Raw genomic sequence first — 20,828 nt, forward strand, 5'->3', positions numbered from 1 at the left:
TTCTTGGCAACCACAAGTCTGCTCTCCACGTCTATAAGTCTGTTTCATAGATAAGTTCATTGGTGTCATAGTTTAGATTTCACATGTGATATTACATGGTATGTCTTTGTCTAAATTACTTCACTTAGTATTATAATCTCTAGGTCCATCCATGTTGCTGCAAATGACATTATTTCTTATGGCTGAGTAATATTTTATTCTATATAGATAACACGTTTTAAAATTGCATTATTTAAATTTTATTTAGTAGCAAAATTTGATTATGATTTGTGTATTATCACCACAGTTTCTTTTTGTGTTTATTCTGTAGTGGAGTATAGCCAATTAACAATGCTGTGATAGCTTCTGGTGAACAGTGAAGGGACTCAGTCATACATACACACTTATCCATTGTCCCCCAAACTCTCCTCCCATCCAGGCTGCCACATAACCTGGAGCAGAGTTTCATGTGCTACACAATAGGTCCAGGTGCCATACTGTTGGTTATTCATTTTATAGCAGTGTATACCATACCTTCTTTATCCATTCCTCTGCCAATGGACATTTAGGTTGTTTTCAAGTCTTGGCTATCGTAAACAGCGCTACAATGCACACTACTGTGCATCTGTCTTTTTCAAATTACAATATTCTCCAGATACATACCCAGGAATGTGATTGTAAGATCATATGGCAACTATATTTTTAATTTTTTGAGGAACCTCCATACTGTATTACATAGTGACTGTGCCAACGGACACGGAATTACTTTGGTCACCTCGTGCGATGAGTTGACTCACTGGAAAAGACTCTGATGCTGGGAAGGATTTGGGGCGGGAGGAGAAGGGGACGACAGAGAATGAGATGGCTGGATGGCATCACTGACTCGATGGACATGAGTTTGCGTGAACTCCAGGAGTTGGTGATGGACAGGGAGGCCTGGCATGCTGTGATTCATGGGGTTGCAAAGAGTCGGAAACGACTGAGCGACTGAACTGAACTGAAGAGAGAGAATCTGATTGGTCCACTTTACCATGTCATGCTAGGTCACTCAGATTATAGGTTGGCTGCTGTTCTTGATTCCTATCATTTTGTTGAGGCATAGGAAGAGGGGGCTCATATAGTGAAACCATGGTTGCCTGATGGGTATGCTCCCCCAGGAGGGTGTGTGAGCAGAACACACACAGTCACTGCGATCTCTAAAGCCTTCATCCAAAGGCTCTCAGAAGGCCTTATAATAACTCCCATCTGCAGCTCCCAAGTCCTCGTGCTTAGGGTGGGTGGGACAACTTACTGTTCCAGATTTCTCATCTAGTAGAAAGTCAAGTTCGCAAACTTCTTTAGGATAGGGATCTTTCCTTTGTATATACTGCTGTTTTCTATGTGCCCAGCACAGAGTAGGTTCTCAATAACATTTGCTGAGTGAGTGAATAAACAATATTGCCGTATCCAGCAGCTCCCAAATGTTGTGAATCAGACATGGGGAAATCTAATTTACATGCTGCTTTGGTCTTGGCTCCCAGACAGTATTAATAGCATCCTAACCAGAAAACAGCCATGCATAGAACTCTTCACACAATCCACTTATTATTTGCTTAGAAGCAAATACAAATATTTTCAGCCATCTGCTGGTTTCAATTCCTGCTAATAAGTGAAAATTAACTGTGTGGCTGAGGGTTGAAGTCAGTTTCAAGACTCCTCAAGGAATGAAGATACTAAGAAGGTACAAAGCATTTTAACTGTGGTTCTCAACCAGCAGTGCTTTTTGTCCTCAGGGGACACTCAGCTAAGGGTGGAGATTTTCTTTTTTTTTAATCATGGCAAAATAAAGATAACATAAAATGTGCCACTGTTGAACATACAGTTCAGTAGTAAGTACACTGACATTGCTGTACAACAAATCTCCAGAATTCTCATCTTGACAGAGAAAATGTATACTCAAAGATCTTCCCGCGAGATCTTATCAGCCCTAGGCGAACAGCTTTTCACTTTGTGTCTGTGAATTTAACTACTTTGGGTAGCTTACAAAGGCAGAATTATGTCTTTTTGTAACTGACTTATTTCACTCGGCTTAGGGTCCTCAAGTTTATCCATGTTGCAGCATGTGCCATAATTTCCTTCCTTTCAAAGGATGAAGAACAATTCACTGTATGCCTGGATCACATTTAGCTTATCCATTCATCATCAGTGGGCACTTGGGTTGTCTCTTTTAGCTACTGTGAATAATGCTATCAACATGGGTGTACTAATTATTTCTTTGAAGCCCAGTTTTCGATTATTTTGGGTACATACCCAGGAGCAGAATTGCTGGATCATATGGTAGTTCTGTTTTCTAATTTTTTTAAGGAACTCCCATCCTGTTTCCACAGAAGATGCACTGCTTTATATTTTTACCAATAGTGCAAAAGTGTTCCAGTTTGTCCCCATCCATGCCCATACTTGTTATTTTCCTTTTCCTTCTTCGTTTTTAAAAAAATACCCTAATGGGTGTGGTGTGAGCAAACATTTTTAGTTGTCACAACTTGGGGCAGGGTGCTACTGGCATCTAATAAGTAGAGGCCAGCAATATTGTTAAACATCCTACTATGCACAGGATGGTTCTATGCCACAAAGAATGGACTGGACCAAAATGCAGATAGTGCCCAGGTTGAGAAATCCTGATCTGAACAATCAGGTTCATCTTTCATAGCAAATCTCACCTCTCCTGACATCTGCAGCTTCTCTATTCTTTTGCTGAGATCCTCAAAGGCAAAGACTTCCAAAAACCTGGAAAGCAATGGAAGACTGAGAAGAACGGCAACATTTCTTTTATTCAAATTTTATTGGAAGTTTACAAATGTATTACAGACATCAGTAAAACATCATATCCATTTCACAGGGCACGGATCTCAAGCAAAGTGTTCACAACAGTCTCTGGCAGAGCCCACACCAAAGGTCCACTGCAGACCTTCTTAACAAATAGCTTGACACCCGACACACAACACAGACTCTGGTGTGCCTTACCTTCTCAGGCCCTTTGAGGTTTTGTTTACGCGCTTGGAATTAAAGCAGAAGATGGACAAAATGATCCTGTACAGGAAATAATGCATTTAGGAGCAGGAGAACTGCCGAGGTCCTCATCTGCTAGGGAAAAAGGAGGACCCACGGGCCTTAGAATGTGAAGTCAGGGTCCAGGATAGAACCAAATACTTTACGGAGAAACATGGAAATCAACTAGAAAGGCTTGAGTAACTCTCTCTGGAACATTTAAAAAGGCCTGGTCAGTGACCTATGGAACATCAATGGCCAAATACTCGGCAGGGTGAGGGACATCTCAAAACTCTCAGGTTAGAATAAGACACTCCCCCCACCCCCTCATGGATTCTGTATCTAAACCACAGAAGTAATTTCTAACACAATGTTAGATTCCTGTTGGGAAAAGCTAGTTTGGGGAAAGCTATAAGCAGGAAGTAAGCTTATAAACTAGTAAAGCCCCTAACAGTAAGTCATGCTTTCTGGGAGTCTTGTATTGAAGGGACTTCTATTTTGAGAAAATGGAAAAAGACTGCAATCCTTTTTCAACTCTAACCTTGATGACTGCTTCTGAGTGGTCAGACAAACAGGCTCTGGTGTCTGCTGAGGCCCCAAGGGGACTGACCACTGGAGGCAAGACAAAACTCTCTTCATTTCCATGTCTCTCACGCTTTAAGAAACATACCTCAAAAGGCAGCAATCTGCAACTGCCTTCAAGATTGGCAGAGGAGGCTTGGCTGAGTTCTGTACCTGGAATGCTGTCCGCAGAGTCCTTTTCAAAGCCCTGAAGGTGCTAAACAGTTGCTGATAGCAACCCTTCTGGCATGAAATCCTCAGATGACTGATTTCATCGTCCACTTTCCTTTGTCAAAGATAGCTCCTCCTTCTTATGCATTAGCATCTGGTTTCTGTTAGAGAGAAATATGCAAAGAGCACTTCTCCTTGGAATTTAAGTATTTGTGTTGTTCTTTGTTAGAAGGTGGGACTAGAAAAGAATGGGACGGACTCTTATCTTACCTCTGCGAAATGGCAAACACAGATTGCTTATAACTGGCCAAGAATTCAAAAATGGAAACGGAGGCCAAAGAGATTTGTTTTTGTTTAGTCTAAAGAAGCCAGCCTCCTTTAGCCTCTGCAATACAGGGGCACAGGGATTGGCATCGCACAATGATTTATGGGTGATGCTCCCTGAATAGCTGGTGAACTGTTTCGGGAAAATGGCAAAAGAGCCCCGGGTAGAAACACAAGGAAGAATCAGTTCATGAGTAAGATTTGTTATCAGAGAAATCAAATCCATTCGGATCAACTGGTCCTGGCTGGCTAGATTGTTGCAAAGATTTCTGAGGCTGCATCCACGCTCTATGAAGGGGTACCCTGGTTCTATCTGCCCACATTATAGGTATGGCAGAGACAGCCCCACCTGAACTCAACAATGGCTAGTGGTACCCAAGAAGCAGAAAGCTGTTGCAAAAGAGGAAAATATAATCTTGCTGCTGTATTGAAGAAACATCCTATAGAATGGGGCAGGGGGAAGAAAAGGAGCTACCCTCAGCCCCCACATGAGAAATGACAAACTGCTTGTTTGTGGGGCTGGCGGAGGGCGGACAGAAGGTGGATGGGGTCAAGCAACCAACTCTAAAAACTACCCCCACCCTTGAACATCGGCAAAAACTGAGAAGTATGCTTTTGGTTTCCCTGACCTCACTTACCTTCACACTTGGTAGAAACCCCAGAATGCTATGACAGATGGAAGGCTACCTGAATGCCACCAGCCTGCTAAGAAACTTGCTCATAGGATCAAGGTTGATATGCACTGGCAGGGACATTCAGAAAACTGTCACTGCCTTCTAACTTGGGAAAGGGCCAGTTCTGTTGCCAATGAACTGGGCAGCAACAGGAAATGAAATGAACGTTAAAGTGTGGTTTTATCCAAAAGATAAGAAGATCAGTATGAGGAGAGGTAGGAAGAAAAACCAAACCAAAGCACGAGAGAAGAAAATAAACAGGGAAAATATATACTTTTCTAAACACAGTCTATCAAAGATGAAATGATGATCTAAGAAGAGATGACTGCAAGCCCCAGACGTGGAGGAAAGCTTAACTAAGTAAGAGCTCCTGGTGATGATCGCATAAGGATCAGATCCGGCCTCAGAAATGCACTGAATTTTGAGGAATGGGATTCTGGGATATTACGTGTAAGTTATCACTAAGAGGCAGAATTCCCAACACAGTGACGACCTGCCTTCTCTCGGGCATTCCCTTGGAGGTTCCATCCTGGCGATGATTTACCTGGCTTCTACCAGCGATCTCCACAGGGCGCCTGACTACATCTTGGGGTGGGGAGGAGGCGTCTGCAGTGGTGGACAAGATTGAGGTGATCTTGCTTTTGAGGCTGTCTGACCCTGAGGCTTGTATGTCACCACACCTCCAGCTCCGACCAGTTCAGCTGATGGGTGTTCCCTGGGCAGCTAGATCTGAAACTGCTTATTCCTCTCATCCCTTTGCATACTGCTTAGTTGTCAGTGTGTAGGGCATTTTCTTCTTTCTGCTTATGGTGGTCAAAGCCTCATTGGGGAACTGTTAAGAGGTACTCTAAAAAGGACAGAATTAAGAAAACAACGTTTACTAGGAGAATTTCTTTCCTCGGATTCCAGGCCATGGAAGACAGACATTATTTTCAGTTATTTGCTAAGTTAAATGATCTACTTTTTGTCTCTCTTTTCTTTTTCCAAAATGCCTTTCTATTCTCATCAATCCAGAAACTTAGAATTCCAAATTGGACTCGCCCGGTTTCTACCAGAAACCTGCCACGTTGGTAGCGTGGTGGTTCACATTATGTCTTTATCAGTTTGCCAAGCAGTTTACAAACTCACTATACAAACTTAATAGAGTTAATTCTCCAGAGGCTTGGATAATTAATGAAGCATTTAGATATGAAGAAAGCATGCGGAAAACAGCCACAACCAACATTTGCATCGCTTTTTCAAAAACATCAGTGACAATGACAAACGTCATATAAATACCTGAAAAGCAAATTATTTTAATACATCCTGAATGGAGTGCCACTTCCACATCCTTTACAGCCTTCCTTCCCCAGACCCATGTGGGATGGTGTCTAAAAAGCCACTTTCCACATCCTCTGCATAAAAAAACACTAGAAAATATTAACTACTATACTGAAAAGAGACCACGCTCACCTCACCATGGCAGATGGCCACTGAGATACACTGTACACTACACTGACAGTACATCTCACTACAGGTGGGCCCCCCAATGGATTATTTCATCCACAATCCATGAAGGGAAGGAGGAGAATGGAAGTAAAAGCAAGCGCTTCACTTTTAACCGAAGCTAGGTAGGAGGTTTTATTTTACTATAAACAACACAACCGTTAAATGTCTTCTTTAAGCACACTCACTTGTGAGCTCATTTTCTATCTGACCGACGGTCCCCAAAGTTCAAAATGGAAACCTCGCTTTCAGCAACATCTGTTTTCCAGGACCATAGCACAAAATCTCCTGAGCGGCTCAATCTTTCTGGGCGACCCAGATACTCTGGTTATAGAATGAGTTAAACTGGGTTTTGTTTTGTTTTTTTTCCACCAGCACCTGGGGGTGTTCAAAGGTGGCTCTCACCTCTCCTATCCTTCATTTCTGGAAGTTCTTCTTTGCTCTGACTTTCCTTCATATCCCCCTTCAGCCTCTACCCTTGATCTGTGGGCTGGATTCTCATGCCCTTCGGCCCCGGCAGCTTGCTGCCTGCCATCCCCTCAAAGTCAAAGCTTTGATGCATCCTTCCACCCCTGCAGGTCTGTGTACCTAACGTGAGTGCTGAGCGGGTGGAAGCGGCCCTCCATCTCTACATATGACCTACGACCTAGAAAGCACCGTCACTCCCAGAGCCCCTCGGAACCTTTCTGGCCTGAATTTCCCAAAGCTAAAGTTCATTTGCGCTGAGGACAACCGGTTGTCAGGCTAAGGCAGCTGTTCTATCTGCCTTGGTAAAGGAAAGCGGATAATACAATCCAGGAAACGAGCACCAGGAAATAATGCCACACTCAAAACAATGTCATGCTGACATCACACAACGGCACCACTCACAGTCACTTTTCCCCACAGGACAGATCAACGGTGAGCAACGTCAGTGTTTCCAGCGGGGATGGCATTTCTCACAGAACTCTACTGACACTGGTTGGTTTTTCTAATTGGCAGAAGTTACGTTGGCAATTATAAATTAAAAAAAAAAATTACTATCACTTTGTAGAGAAGAAGATTCTACTGAGGGTGGGAGCAGACTTAAGGATGACTCCTTAAGATGGATGGAGCATCAAATGCTTTGGGTGTAACAGGTAATTTGTTATTTTTTTTTTAGCCACAAAAAGCCAAATTGAATAAAATCCTTTGAAAAAGGTCTCACTGACATGTAACAAACTTGTATAGAAAAAAAGAAAGAAAAAAAAAAAAAAGTGGTCCTGGACCACCCTGTAATACTACTCAAAAGACAATGCTAGATGTGCATGCAAGGCTCCACTGAGTCCTACGATATAGAAATTCCTTTGATATTACAAAATACAAAAATATTTTATCAGAACTCTCATTTACATTGCATTTACAATGGACATGTAAATAACTTAGTGTGGGGTCCTGGCTAATAAACAAATTACTTACTGGAAAAAGGGTCCTAAAAGGAAAACCAGAGAGGCTATATATATATATATATGTGTGTGTGTGTGTGTGTGTGTATGTATATATATATATAAGCGAGCAGGAAACAATTTTGCCATCTTGCCAGTGGCAACTCAACACAGACGGTCGGAGAAAGAGGTGACCAACCCTGGCCTCCGTTGAGCCTACAGCGTTTCCAAAGTGAAATGTGCAAATAATGGTCAACATGCCAAGAACTGTGACTACCTATGGAGTCAATAGGTAACCTTGCCTCCATCAAGGGAGAGCTTCTCTCATCTCTCCCAGGAACCCCCACCCCCAAAGCGCTTTAAAGTTTCTAACAGTGCAAGTTTCTGAATCTACATTCTTAGTTCCCATCTTCCCCCACTCCCTGACCCCTCACTGGATTAAGAAATGATACAGTTTTTGCTCTTCTGTCTTTTCCTGCTGTGCAACTGTCCCCTGCCACCTAGAGTGGAAGACTTGGGGAGGCCGTAGGAGCTGTATTTGTGCAGTAACTCATCACTGGTGACATATCGCAGGTGGGCGGGCTGGGGAATGGGTTCTCCTAGGAAATAGCCCTCGTTGTCAGACTCGGAGGAGGAGGAGCAGGTGGAACACCAATCGTACTCAGCGAAGTAGGGGCCCCAGCGCTCCCCAAAGGCATTCTGCAGAGCCAGGTCCGACACGGTCCGGGGGCACCGGCCATACAGGTCCCGCCGGGACCCCTGGCCCAGGCTCTCTTGGAAGCTCCGCTGGCGCACAAACTGATCATAGTCCTCCCTGGCTCTCAGGGGGGGTCTCTCCTTTAACTGAGAGAGGGCCTCGCGCTCGCCAGCCAGGTGGAGGGCGTTGTCTGAGCGAGAGCGCCGGGATCTCCGAGACCGGTGCGGCCGGAAGCGGCGGTTGTCCTCGCGCGAACTGGCTCTCCTCCGCGTGCGCTCGCTCATGGGCTGGATCCTCACGCCCTCTGCCCCTGGCAGCTTGCTGCCCGCCATCCCCCCGTCGAAATCAAAGCTCTGATGCATCCTTCCGTGCGCCTGCAGGTCTCTGTACCTGATCGGGGTGCTCAGCGGGTGGAGGTTGCCCTCCATCTCCTGGTACTGCTGGGCGGACAGCAGGCTCCGAACCGACTCTGCGCTGCGGAACTGCATGGACGAGTTCAGCGTGCCCATGTTGCTCAGCTTCTCGGACACGTTCATCCCAGAGTCTTTGCTGAGATCTGGCATGGAAAACCGAGAGAGGTGCTCCTGGCGCTTGGCACCACCATCCGCAGAGAGGCCTGAGGGAGACAGAGGAGAGGTTCATGGAGGTTAATGCAAATGTGCAGCGATGACGATTCTGTCGCCATGAGTCACTGAAACCGTCCTCTAACCAGGGTTGCTGCGAACCGTCTCACAGTTGTACTCTGCACAAAAGCTTGCTCAGAAAGTATGCGGGAGGGCTCTCCCCACTCCACAGTGGGCCCGCGTCCACCTAGAGGGGGCACCTGGTTAAAAAGCATTTTTTTTTTTTTTTTTGACTAGTCATGCCTCCAAAGTTTCATCAGAATTACTTAGGAGCCTATCGGTGTATCTTATATACAATGTTTCCTCTGTTCAGAATTTCACTTTTCAAAGTGCTTCAATCACCTCTTTGGTTCTAATGATGATCTATAAGCTCTACACAAGGCATTCTGGACAAAGAACCTTTAAGCTTCAGAGGCAGGGCCATGCCCAAGTACTTCCTAGCAACACTGAGCCTAGAGTCGAGTCCCATAGTACTGAACCACCTCACTTCCACCTTTAGCCTCCAGTAATTTCCTGGTCTGCCTGCTGTCCCTTGGCCTCTATCCCAGATATCTTGAAAACCAACTGACTCCCTGGAAGTAGACAGAGGGATATTTATCCTCTCAGGCTGTTTAGTAGATGACTGTTCCAAGATTCCAAATGGGCACCTAGCAGTCAGAGATGTCAGTAGGACTCTGGGGTGGGGATGGGGGCAAGCAGTGATACTAACGCTCTTGAACAGCAGGAGCCCTGCAATCCTGATGTGCTGTCAGTGCCATCATTGAGATGAAAAGCAATTTGAAGGTAGGAGATTCTTGACTTCAGTAACTTCTATTTCGTCCATTTAAAAACAGCACTCTTTCTAAAAAAGCAGTTTAAGAATGGACCAGGTGGCAAAGTCTCAACATTTCTTGATCATTACCAATGAAAAAGAACAGCAATTCTGTCATTTCTGGTCACAGGCGACATGTCTTTGAATTGCACTGGCCCATTATAACCCCTGCCACTGATTATTCCTCCCCACCTACTAGGGCCAACGACTTTCTCTCCCCTCCCAAACTAATGTTATGAGTACTGTGAAACACTACTTAGCAGTATCTGTGTGTGTGTGTGTGCTCAGTCACGTCTGACTTTTTGCAACCCCAAGGACTGTAGCCCGACAGGCTCCTCTGTCCATGGGATTTCCCAGGCAAGAACACTGGAGTGGGTTGCCATTTCCTTCTCCAGGGGATCCTGCCAACCCAGGGATCAAACCTGCGTCTCTTGAATTGGCAGGCGGATTCTTTACCACTGAGCCACCTGGGAAGCCCAAAACTAAATATACATATATATATATGTACGTGTGTGTATGTATATATATTAACTATGAATAAGTTGCTTTAAATACTTGTGTTACTTTTTTTTAATGATCTTAGTGTACTCATTTCTGTTGGGTATATAACCAGAGTGGAGATTCTATGCTTTCTTTTTATTAAATTGTAGTATAATTGATTTACAATGATTCAGGTGTTCAGCAAAGTGATTCAGTTACATATTGTTTCATATATATATATAAATTCTTTCTAGACTTCACATATATACAAATATATATAAATATATAAATTATATATTCTAATATATAATTCTTTTCCAATGCAGGTTACTAAAAGATACTGAATACAGTTCCCTGTCCGTGTTGTTCTGTAACTTTCCATTGCCACTTTTGATTACATACCCAATGGAAATCAGTTTATGGGTCCAAAAAAATGCACAAGGGTATTCAGTGAAGCTTTCCTTATATTAGTCCAGAACCAGAAAAAATTTAAATGTCAGTTAACAGGAGAAAGGATAAATAAATTGCGGTATTTTCTACATTCCCCATTATAAGGATTCAGACAGGACTTTTTTGGACAAATGGCTAATTCCAGGATTGGAGGAAGGAAGGACAAAGATGAGCGTGGAACATCTTGTTATGTTCTGAAAGGTAAGGAAATGTTTAAGACTAAAAAAATGAAGGGGGGTGGATTTCAGAAGAACACAGGTCCCAACCTCAAAGGGATCCCACCAGCCAAAGCTGAGCAACTTGAGCATTAAAACTGTAATGATTTATAAACCACTGGAAAAATGAGAATTCCTGAAACCATACTGATAACAAATAAAAACACCGATAAATAAACGGGGGAAAGAGTGGGTTTTGTGAACAACAGAATGGAGTGCACATTCAGAAAGAGTACTGGATTCGGAAGACCATCATCTTCTAACTGTTGGAGGTAAGGACTGGCTCATGCGAGATGTGAAATAGGCTCAACTTGGGTAAATTTTGCTTGGGGAGCAGGATACTTGCATGGTGTTAATGTTTCCCCACATACTGCTTATCCTCTGTAAGGCAAAATTTAGTAACTCCGCAGAGGAGAAATCAGGCAACACTCTTGACTACCTCCATTACCAGTGTGTTTCCATCAGTATCATGCCCCTTTGGACGGGGTGGTCGAAGGAGGATGCACTATTGCTGCAGTGTCTCCATCAAGAACGCTCACACCCTGGATGGATTCAGGAGGAAAGAGCAGACAAGCCCCAAATGAGGACTGTTCTAGGAAGAAGAAAGAGCACTGTTTTTTTTTTTTTAAAAAAAGAAAATCCAGTATCATAAAAGACAAAGACTGAATCAACGTTCTAGACTGAAGGATCTTAAGGAACCACAGCAACTATACACAATCCCTAATCGTGGACTGGAATCTGCAAGGAAGCAAAAATAAACACTATAACAGACAATTTCTCCTAAATGGCAAAAACTGGGACATAGGGCTAACTGATCAATGCATTACGTTAAATTTTTTGTGGTTAACTGATAATTGGGATCATGTTCGAGAAGAAACTTATTCTTGGGAAATACACATGGAAGTATATGGTAGTAAATGGCCAAGATAGATGCAACTTGCTATCGAGTGGTTCAGAAATACATTGTGTGTATGTGTGTGTATATGTGTGTGTGCAAGACAGTGCAAATAATAAGCCAAATGGGTAAACTGTTAACAAAAGGTGAATCTAGCTAAATACATTTTGGGTATTGTTTTTCTATTTTTGCAGCTATTCAGCAAGTTTGAAGTTATTTCCATATAAAAAGTTTATTAAAATTCTAGTCTAGTGATATGATGCAATGGTTTTCAACTCTAGGGGAAATGACTAGGGATAGGGGACACTCCTGGGGCTTCCCAGGTGCACTAGTAGTAAAGAACCTCCTGCCAATGCAGGAGACATAAGAGACTCAGGGGTGATCCCTGGGTCAGGAAGAGCCCCTGGAGGAGGGCATGGCAACCCACTCCAGTATTCTTGTCTGGAGAATCCCATGGACAGAGGAGATGGTTGGGCTACAGTCTGTGGGATTGCTGAGCCAAACATGATTGAAGTGACTTAGCAGCAGAAGCAGCAGCAGCAGCAGAGGACGCTACTAGTATTTAGTGGGTGGAGGCCAGAGAGATGTTGCTGAACACCCTATAACGCACAGGACAGTCCCCACAGCCAGGAATTATCCAGCCCCCAATGTCAATACTATCCCAGTTGAAAACCCATGCTGTGATAGAATATTATACAATGAGAATGAATATCTACACTGGACAACATGGATGAATCTCACAGAAAATGTCCACACACACAAGGGACCACGCAGTACAATTCCATTTATGTGAAGTTCAAGAAGAGGCTGAGGCTGTCTGCAGTGAAGAGGTCAGGAGAATGGGTGGGGCCGCAAGGGAGACATTCAAGGCACAGGAATGCTCTCCACCTAGATCTGGGTGATGATTATAAAAGAATGCACACGTAAAAATTTCTTGAAGTGCAGTTTAAATGTTAGTTTGCTTTACCTTATGTGCGTTATAACTCAATAAAACAGTGTAAAAATAATGCAGTGTTCTCATTAAAGAGCCCAATTTAAACACTGGATATGCCTACTGAGAAACTATTCTGCCAAGCACCATACTTTTCAGTCACTTTTTTTAAAATTTAAATTTCAATACTGGGATAATTGTCAGGGCAAGAGGAGTGGAGTTCTCTGACTCCCGCTTTCCGCACTGCTTATCGGTGACGTACACATCATAAAAGCTGATTTATAACAGCCTAATCACTTCCAGAACCTCCCCAATCTGAAGGCGGAGAGGAGAGGAGAGCAATGCAAGATGATGAATGACTAGTGTGAGCAGATAAACGTAAGGAAGGAAAAAAAATTCTTCAAAAATCACACTGAGAAACAAAAGCTATAGAGGGGGGTGTGATTTTTTTGCTGGGCTTTCTACTCAAATCCTGGAATGAAATTAGGGTCAGGAGAAATAATCTAGCAAATACTGTATGCTGTTTTCCTGAACCTGCCTCTTATAAGCCCCAAGGTCATACTTTTCTGACTGTCCTGAGTGTGAATAGACTCATATTTCAATGAAGAGGCAACTCTAGAACCAATTCTGAGCAGAACTGGACAGGGGACTTGCGTCAATGTTTGAGACCTCTTGAGATGCATCTGTAAAATGGGCATAACACAGTACCTGAGTTCACAAGCTGTGGTGATGATTAGCTGAGAAAAATGTCATTTTTAAGCCTTATCACAACTGTCATAAACTTGTGTAGTTTTGATTCTCTGTCCATCTCTATATGACAAGCCTAAAAGCATCAAGAGGGCCAGAGTTGGTTCCTGTTTTCTGGCCCTGATCTCAGCACCTGGCGTTTGACATGTGGGAAGAAAGTAAACAAGGCCTAAAAGTTCCCCATGAAAGCGCACACTCTACATGTAGCGTGAGACTCAGTGTCAGCACAACGCACATCAGGACTTCCCTGGTGGCCCAATGGTTAAGAGTCCACTTGCCAATGCAGAAGACACGGGTTCGACCTCTGTTCTGGGAAGATCCCACATGCCACGGGGCAACTAAGCCTGTGTGCCGCACAGCCCACGTTCCGCCACAGGAGAAGCCACTGCAGTGAGAAGCCCGTGCATCACAGCGAAGACCCAGTGCAGTCAAAAATAACGCTAAAAATAGCTTTAAAAAGAAGAAACACATCAATACCATCTACTTGAATGGGGCTCTCGATGCCCCTCAGCTCTCCTGCAATAAATGTACTTTTTTTTACTGCCCAAGCCATGACTCTGTGCGTGCGTGTGTGTGAATGAGCACAGCTATGTGTATGTGTACAGGAGGCAGAAACTGCACTCAAGAGTTCCCCAGAGCTCCAGCGGAAATCCATGGTCTGACCCCACACTTAACACTGGCATTGTCAGGGTCCCAGCAAGTCCTGGAGACCCTGGCAGAAGATCCCACCAGACAGCCCGAGACACAGATGCCAAGTTGCTCTCCCCTCCAGCGGCACCCTGTCTTATTAACAGACAAGAGAGGGTTTTCTCCTCTCCAAATAAAGCGGCCTTTGTGAGAAGCTCTAGATGGTGACCGGGGAGTTAAATGCTGCGATTTCTCTTTATCCCTGGGGTGAGCACGGCCAGGAGCAAAAGAAATGTCCACACACCGCAGGGGCTGTGGGTTTCCTTCAGGTCCCACAGGATGTGCCCCAACAAAGAGAGGTCAGTATTGAATTTAGCCTGCGGTTCCCTGCGGTTAAACTGTCAACTGGAAAATGCAGCCAGGCGCTTTAAGCAACACTCAAGCGTTTCTGTCCAAGCAATGCCCCCTCACTGCAAACAGGAGGTTTTAACAGAAGCCAGTGATGATGCAAAAAATCAATACCTTCAAAGAAAGCTTTGGGTCTGATAGAAAAGAAAGGCAATCTTTGTGGTGCTCCCTCCCTCCACTGATCCTAAGGGTAGAAAGTATTCGCTGAAGCACAGAGAAAAGAAAATGCAGACTTAAACGCACTGGCAGTTCTTTTGGTACCTCTTGCTGTTCCTTATTTATTGCCCTTTTTAATCCCTCTCAACTCCAGCAAAAACAAAATGAAAACAAAACCACAAACAAAAAACAACTGGCACAGGCAGAAAATTATTGTTCTGCCCACTTGAAGGATGCATTCACACTTTGATGCAGTAAAATAAAGAATACCTACTCATTTTTGCTCTCTATTTACAACCCATACTGGTGATTTAGGTTTTCCAGATTTTTTTTCTTCTTTCTTTTTTCTCTGAAGCAGAAACGTGAAGAAAAAGGAATTGTTCAGAATAGGGACTTGCAAACTATGGTTCAGGGGCTAAATCCAGCTCACTATGTACTTATTTTTATAAATAAAGATTTATTGGAAACCAACTACACTTAGTCATTTGCATGCTGTCTATGGCTGTTTCCTGTTACAATGGCAGGAGTGAGTCCCTGTGACCGAGACTACATGACCTGCAAAGCTTATAATACTTATTATCTGGCCCTTTCTGGAAACAGTTTCAACCTCTGGTTTAAAACGGGAAAGTCTGGGAAATCATATCATGTGTGAGCATCCCCAAAGTCAAGGGCTCTGTCCAGGCTAAGTGTCTGAGACCATGCCAAAAATGCCTTTGGGGTACCAGCTTACTTAAGTGTGTGTGTGTTGGGGGGTAGTCTGCTCAGGTCCCTTGGGTTCTTTATTACCAACTAAGTCACGTGATTTCATCAACACCCTGAACCTCCAACTGGCAACAGCTAGAGAAACTCTGTCATCTAGGCAGTGAGGTTTAACCCCCACATGTTCCCAGGTGACAGGGTACGGGCTGGTACAGGCTGGGGGAGCAGGGATGGAGAGACAGGGAGAGTGAGAAGGGAAGGAGGCGGAGATTATGAAGGCACTCAAAACCGCTTCCAAATGTGATCTGTGGACCAGGGGCAATGGCAGCCAATCCAGACTTGTAGAATCGGAATCTACATTCACACAAGATCCTCTGGTGACGATTCTCATGCCCTTGAGGGTTAGAGAAGCACTGCTTGACTTGTGACAACACTTCAAGGGCAATCCTTCTTTGCAACTACAGGAGCTGCTACTCCAGAAAAGCCCCTACCTTCAGAGACACTGATCCAGGGTTTCTCAACCTTGGCAGTATTTGCATCTGGGGCAGAATGATTCTCTGGGCTGGGGTGGGGTGCTGCATTATGCACTGTGGGAGGTTAAGCAGCACCTGCACGAGATGCCTACAGCACCCTCCCCACTCCGCTTTCGACAACTCGAACTGTGTCCAGACAATGCCAAATACACCCTGGGGGACAAACTCAGCCCGATGGAGAAAGTGTGCAAAGTGTTAGTTGCTCAGCTGTGTCTGACTCTTTGCAACCCCATGGCCTGTAGCCCACCAGGCTCTTCTGTCCATGGACTTCTCCAGGGGCTCTCCCCAACTCAGGGATTGAACCCAGGTCTCCTGCATTGTGGACAGGTTCTTTACCATCCCAGCCACGAGGATGAACTCAGTTCCATGCAGAAACGCTGCTCAAACACTTTTAATTCTGTAACTGCAGCTGATGGCAGACTGAGGGGGACTAGTCCTCAACACTCCGGAAGCAGTGGGGTTAAGCCTGACCACCAGGCAGGGCAGACACACCCACTTTCTGAAGAGGGAAGAATGTGTTCCCCTAGGCTGGGCGTCTCCCAAATCAGGGAACTGCCTAGCTGTTTTCTCTCTAAACTCCTCTCAACAAACCTACTCCTGACAGCCTGTCCTTCCCTGGGTGGGTTTCAGGAGTTCCCTGAGCTCCAGCCCTTGGGTGTCTTACTTCCCTCCCCCATTTGGAGCTTTGAAATCTTGAGCCCTGGGCACACCTTCCTTTCTTCCCTTGGTGGTCTGCCCTTCGAGCAGGTCCCAAGTGACCAGCAGGTCATAAGTGTACACAGGCACGCGTCTGCCATGTGTTCCCATGGTACCTGGGAGACTTGAAACAATTTCCTTCATCAGCTGCTTTGGGGGAGGGGAGGGGAGAGTGGGTCACTTCCTCATTCCTGACGCACAGGGAGACTGGCCCTGAAATCGAAGACCAGCTGGTTCCAGAGAAGGCCATGACTAATTCTGGCTTTCCCAGTGGACAGCACTATGGAAGGAACAAACCTTTGAACCAGTGTGGTCCGGAAGTGACCAGCATCACAACAGGACTTAAGTCAAGTCTCAGATCTGACAGACCCGGTATGGTCAACCAGGACGAGCCAGATCAAGATCAAAACATGGGTTTGGACTGGAAGTCTCTAGCCTTCTACCTGCTCACTTGTGCATTAACTGCCTGATACACTCACCCTAGTAACAGATGCATAAAAGGTAGCGAAGGGGAAACCCAGGAAGCAGCACTGCTTGAAACATATGGGGTCAATTTTCACTCCTCCTCAGCTCCGTGGGGGATTGTGGTGGCTGTATGGCCACAAAGCTGATGGCTAACTGAAAAGATGCACAGAAAATCTGAACCAGTTGATGATGACTTGCTGGCGTTTGCTCTGAGGTCACGCCGGTCCCTTGCTGCTTTCCAGAAGCCATCAGCCCCAGTCACCAAGCAGACCACACTGGGGTATTTGCTCAGGAAACACTTGACTCCACGGGAGACAGAAGCAAAACGGCTCCCTTGTGGTAAAGAGTGGGAAGCCAGGGGCCAGAAACTCACTTGGTTTCTTCAAAAGGGTTTTTGCTGAAGCCCTGCCGCTGCTGGGCACTGTGAGTGCAACTGTGAACAAGGCCCTTTCAGACAGCACCTCACAGGAATATTCCACCGTACAGGAAAAGCAGATTGACTGAATCACACCCCGTTACAGCTATTACAAGTCATTAGGAAGCAGGGAAGAAACGCGAGGCTTAGATGCAGAATTAAAGACTGGTCCTCCCTAGACAGAGTGCTGGCGGAGAGCCCTGTGTTGGTGATAATGAGGGTCCGACACAGAGGAAGTGAAGGAGCCAGTCAACCAAGAGTGGGGGGGGGAAGTATTCTAGGCAGAGGAATGAGAATATTTTGTACTAGAGAAAATCCCAGGTGCTCTGAGAAGTGACAGAAGGGCTCGAGCACAGTAAGCAAGAGGATAGCAGCAGGGACCACGCCAGGGGGGTGACCAGGAGCCAGAGGGGGCTTCTTCCAGGTCATTGGGGATTTGAGAGCATCCTGCCCACGCTTGTGGGCAGCAGTGAGCAAACCCCGAGGAGGAGCAGAGGGCGGTGGAGAAGAGCACCGGCTTCGCAGATTGCCATCCAGCTCTGTCCCTTACAGCTATGGCTCCACCGTGAGACCCTGGACAGCTCCACGCTATAAAGTTCTCCCAGCTATAAAGTGGGAATAGTAGTAGAATCTACCTCATTAACAGGAAGGTGAGTATTAAGTGTGTTAACACACAAAGTCCTTAGAACAGTGCTGGCCCAGAGAAATAAGATGGCATACTCTCATTGTCTTCATTCATGTTTGTCACTATTAAAGCATTTTTCTGCGTATTGTCATAGAGAAAGTTCCTAGGAATTGTTATGGATGTGAGAGTTGGACCTACAAAAAAGGCTGAGTGCTGAAGAATTGATGCTTTTGAATTGTGGTGCTAGGGAAGACTCTTGAGAGTCCCTTGGACTGTAAGGAGATCAAACTAGTTAATTCTAAAGGAAATCAATCCTGAATATTCTTTGTAAGGACTGATGCTAAAGCTCCAATACTTTGGTCACCTGATGTGAAGAGTCAACTCATTGGAAAAGACCCTGATGCTGGGAAAGATCGAAAGCCAAAAGAGAAGGGGGCTGCAGAGAATGAGATTAAATAGCATCACCGACTCAATGGACACGAATCTGAGCAAACTGCAGGGGACAGTGAAGGACAGGGAAGCCTGGGGTCGCAAAGAGTTGGACAGGAGTGAGCCACTGAACAACAACAGGAGTTGTTACCTAAGTTTTTGAGTGGATAACAGAAAGCTGGAATAATATGCCCAATGTCTCACAGGAGCTATTTCAGAACTTGTCTTTGATCTCCTGCCTTTTATTTTTATGAGTAGAAGGAATATGGCAGGAGTCCCGCCACTCTCCTGGAGGGACAGGAGGCAAAGAGAAGTAAAAATCCATCAATATGAAAGAGCTTTGAACCAGAAGCAGCACTTGCAAAAATTCTTCTCATTAATGGGTACTTTTCTCGAGTATAAATAGGAATTGCTGCTATATACAACAGCACGGATGAATCTCATAAAGTAAAAGATGCCAGACACTAAAGAATAAGCATAGTATGATGCCATTTATCGGAAATTAAAAACTAGCCCAAACTCATACAAGCCGTTGGAAGTCAGGACAGAGTGTACTCTGGAGAGGAGGGAGGGGTTGGGGGTGGAAGGGGCTAAGGGACTTTCTAGGGCATTCCTTGATCTGGAAACAGGTGCCCTGAGTGTGATGATTCACTGAACTGCAACTGCACTTCAGACCTCTGGCTTGGGAGCCAGAGAACCCACAGAAAGAGGGAGAGGGGACTTCCCTGGTGGCTCAGTGGTAAAGAATCCACCTACCAATGCAGGAGACACAGGTTTGATTCCTGTTCTGGAAAGATTCCACACACTGCAGGGCAGCTAGGCCTGTGCTCCACAACTACTGAGGCCACGTGCCCTAGACCCTTACCCACAGGACAAGTCACTCTCCTCCCACCTTAGTCAAATCTTTAATTTTCCTTTGTGAAATTCCTTGGATTATATGCTTATTATGAACTTTGCTTATTATGAACTTTTCACTGGGCTGGAAAGCAAAGGAACTGGAGTCCAGTCCCAACTTTATTGCACAGACCAACAGGATCTTGAATAAATCCCTTCTCTCTGGACCTCACCTCTTCCTCTGAACCTCCACCAGAGATTCTCCAAACTCCTCCCAGCTGAGAGTCTACAAGTTTTTTTGAGGAAGTACAAAAATTCTTTTTCCAGTTAAGATATAATTGACAGATCATTATATTAGTTTCAGATGGACAACATATGGCTCAATATTTGTGTACACTGAAAATGATCCCTACAGTAATTCTAGTTAACATTCATCATCATATATAGTAACTTGTTTTTCTTGTGATGAGAACTCTTAAGATCTCCTCTCTCAGTTCAGTTGCTTAGCTGTGTCTGATTCTCTGTGACCCCATGGACTGCAGCAGGCCAGGCCTCCCTGTCCATCACCAACTCCCAGAGCCTACTCAAACTCATGTCCATCGTGCTGGTGATGCCATCCAACCATCTCATCCGCTGTCATCCCCTTCTCCTCCCACCTTCAACTTTTCCCAGCATCAGGGTCTTTTCAAATGAGTCGGTTCTTCACATTAGGTGGCCAAAGTATTGGAGTTTCACCTTTAGCATCAGTCCTTCCAGTGAACACCCAGGATTGATCTCCTTTAGAATGGACTGGTTGGATCTCCTTGCAGTCCAAGGGACTCTCAAGAGTCTTCTCCAGCACCACAGTTCAAAAGCATCAATTGTTGGACACTCAGCTTTCTTTATAGTCCAACTCTCACATCCATACATGACTACTGGAAAAACCATAGCTTTGACTAGACAGACCTCTGTTGGCAAAGTAATGTCTCTGCTTTATAATATGCTGTCTTGGTTGGTGATAGCTTTTCTTCCAAGGAGCAAGCGTCTTTTAATTTCATGCCTGCAGTCACCATCTGCAGTGATTTTGGAGCCCCCAAAAATAGTCTGTCACTGTTTCCATTGGTTCCCCATCTATTTGCCACGAAGTGATGGGACCAGGGCTGGAAGAAGCACAAGCTGGAATCAAGATTGCCGGGAGAAATATCAATAACCTCAGATATGCAGGTGACACCACCCTTATAGCAGAAAGTGAAGAGGAACTCAAAGGCCTCTTGATGAAAGTAAAAGAGGAGAGTGAAAAGTTTGGCTTGAAGCTCAACATTCAGAAAACAAAGATCATGGCATCTGGTCCCATCACTTCATGGGAAATAGATGGGGAAACAGTGGAAACAGTGTCAGACTTAATTTTTTTGGGCTCCAAAATCACTGCAGATGCTGACTGCAGCCAGGAAATTAAAAGACGCTTGCTCCTTGGAAGGAAAGTTATGACCAA

At 44.9% G+C, this 20,828-nt stretch overlaps 1 protein-coding gene across 4 annotated transcripts in view; it reads right to left on the reverse strand.

Moving 5' to 3' along the window:
- Nucleotides 1–2,778: 2,778 nt before the first annotated feature.
- The window catches only part of PRICKLE2 (prickle planar cell polarity protein 2), a 384,940-nt gene continuing 366,890 nt past the window's right edge, over nt 2,779–20,828 (reverse strand). For all 4 annotated transcript variants that reach the window (XM_088831558.1, XM_055414259.2, XM_055414260.2 and 1 more), the window contains one exon: nt 2,779–8,934. In XM_088831558.1, coding sequence (XP_088687684.1) covers nt 8,060–8,934 — 875 coding nt within the window. In that variant the 3' untranslated portion in view covers nt 2,779–8,059. The remainder of the gene's footprint in view (nt 8,935–20,828) is intronic.

The sequence above is a fragment of the Moschus berezovskii genome, chromosome 24, assembly GCF_049115385.1.
Source record: "Moschus berezovskii isolate FMDL1 chromosome 24, NW_MosBer_1.0, whole genome shotgun sequence".
Lineage (NCBI taxonomy): Eukaryota > Metazoa > Chordata > Mammalia > Artiodactyla > Moschidae > Moschus > Moschus berezovskii.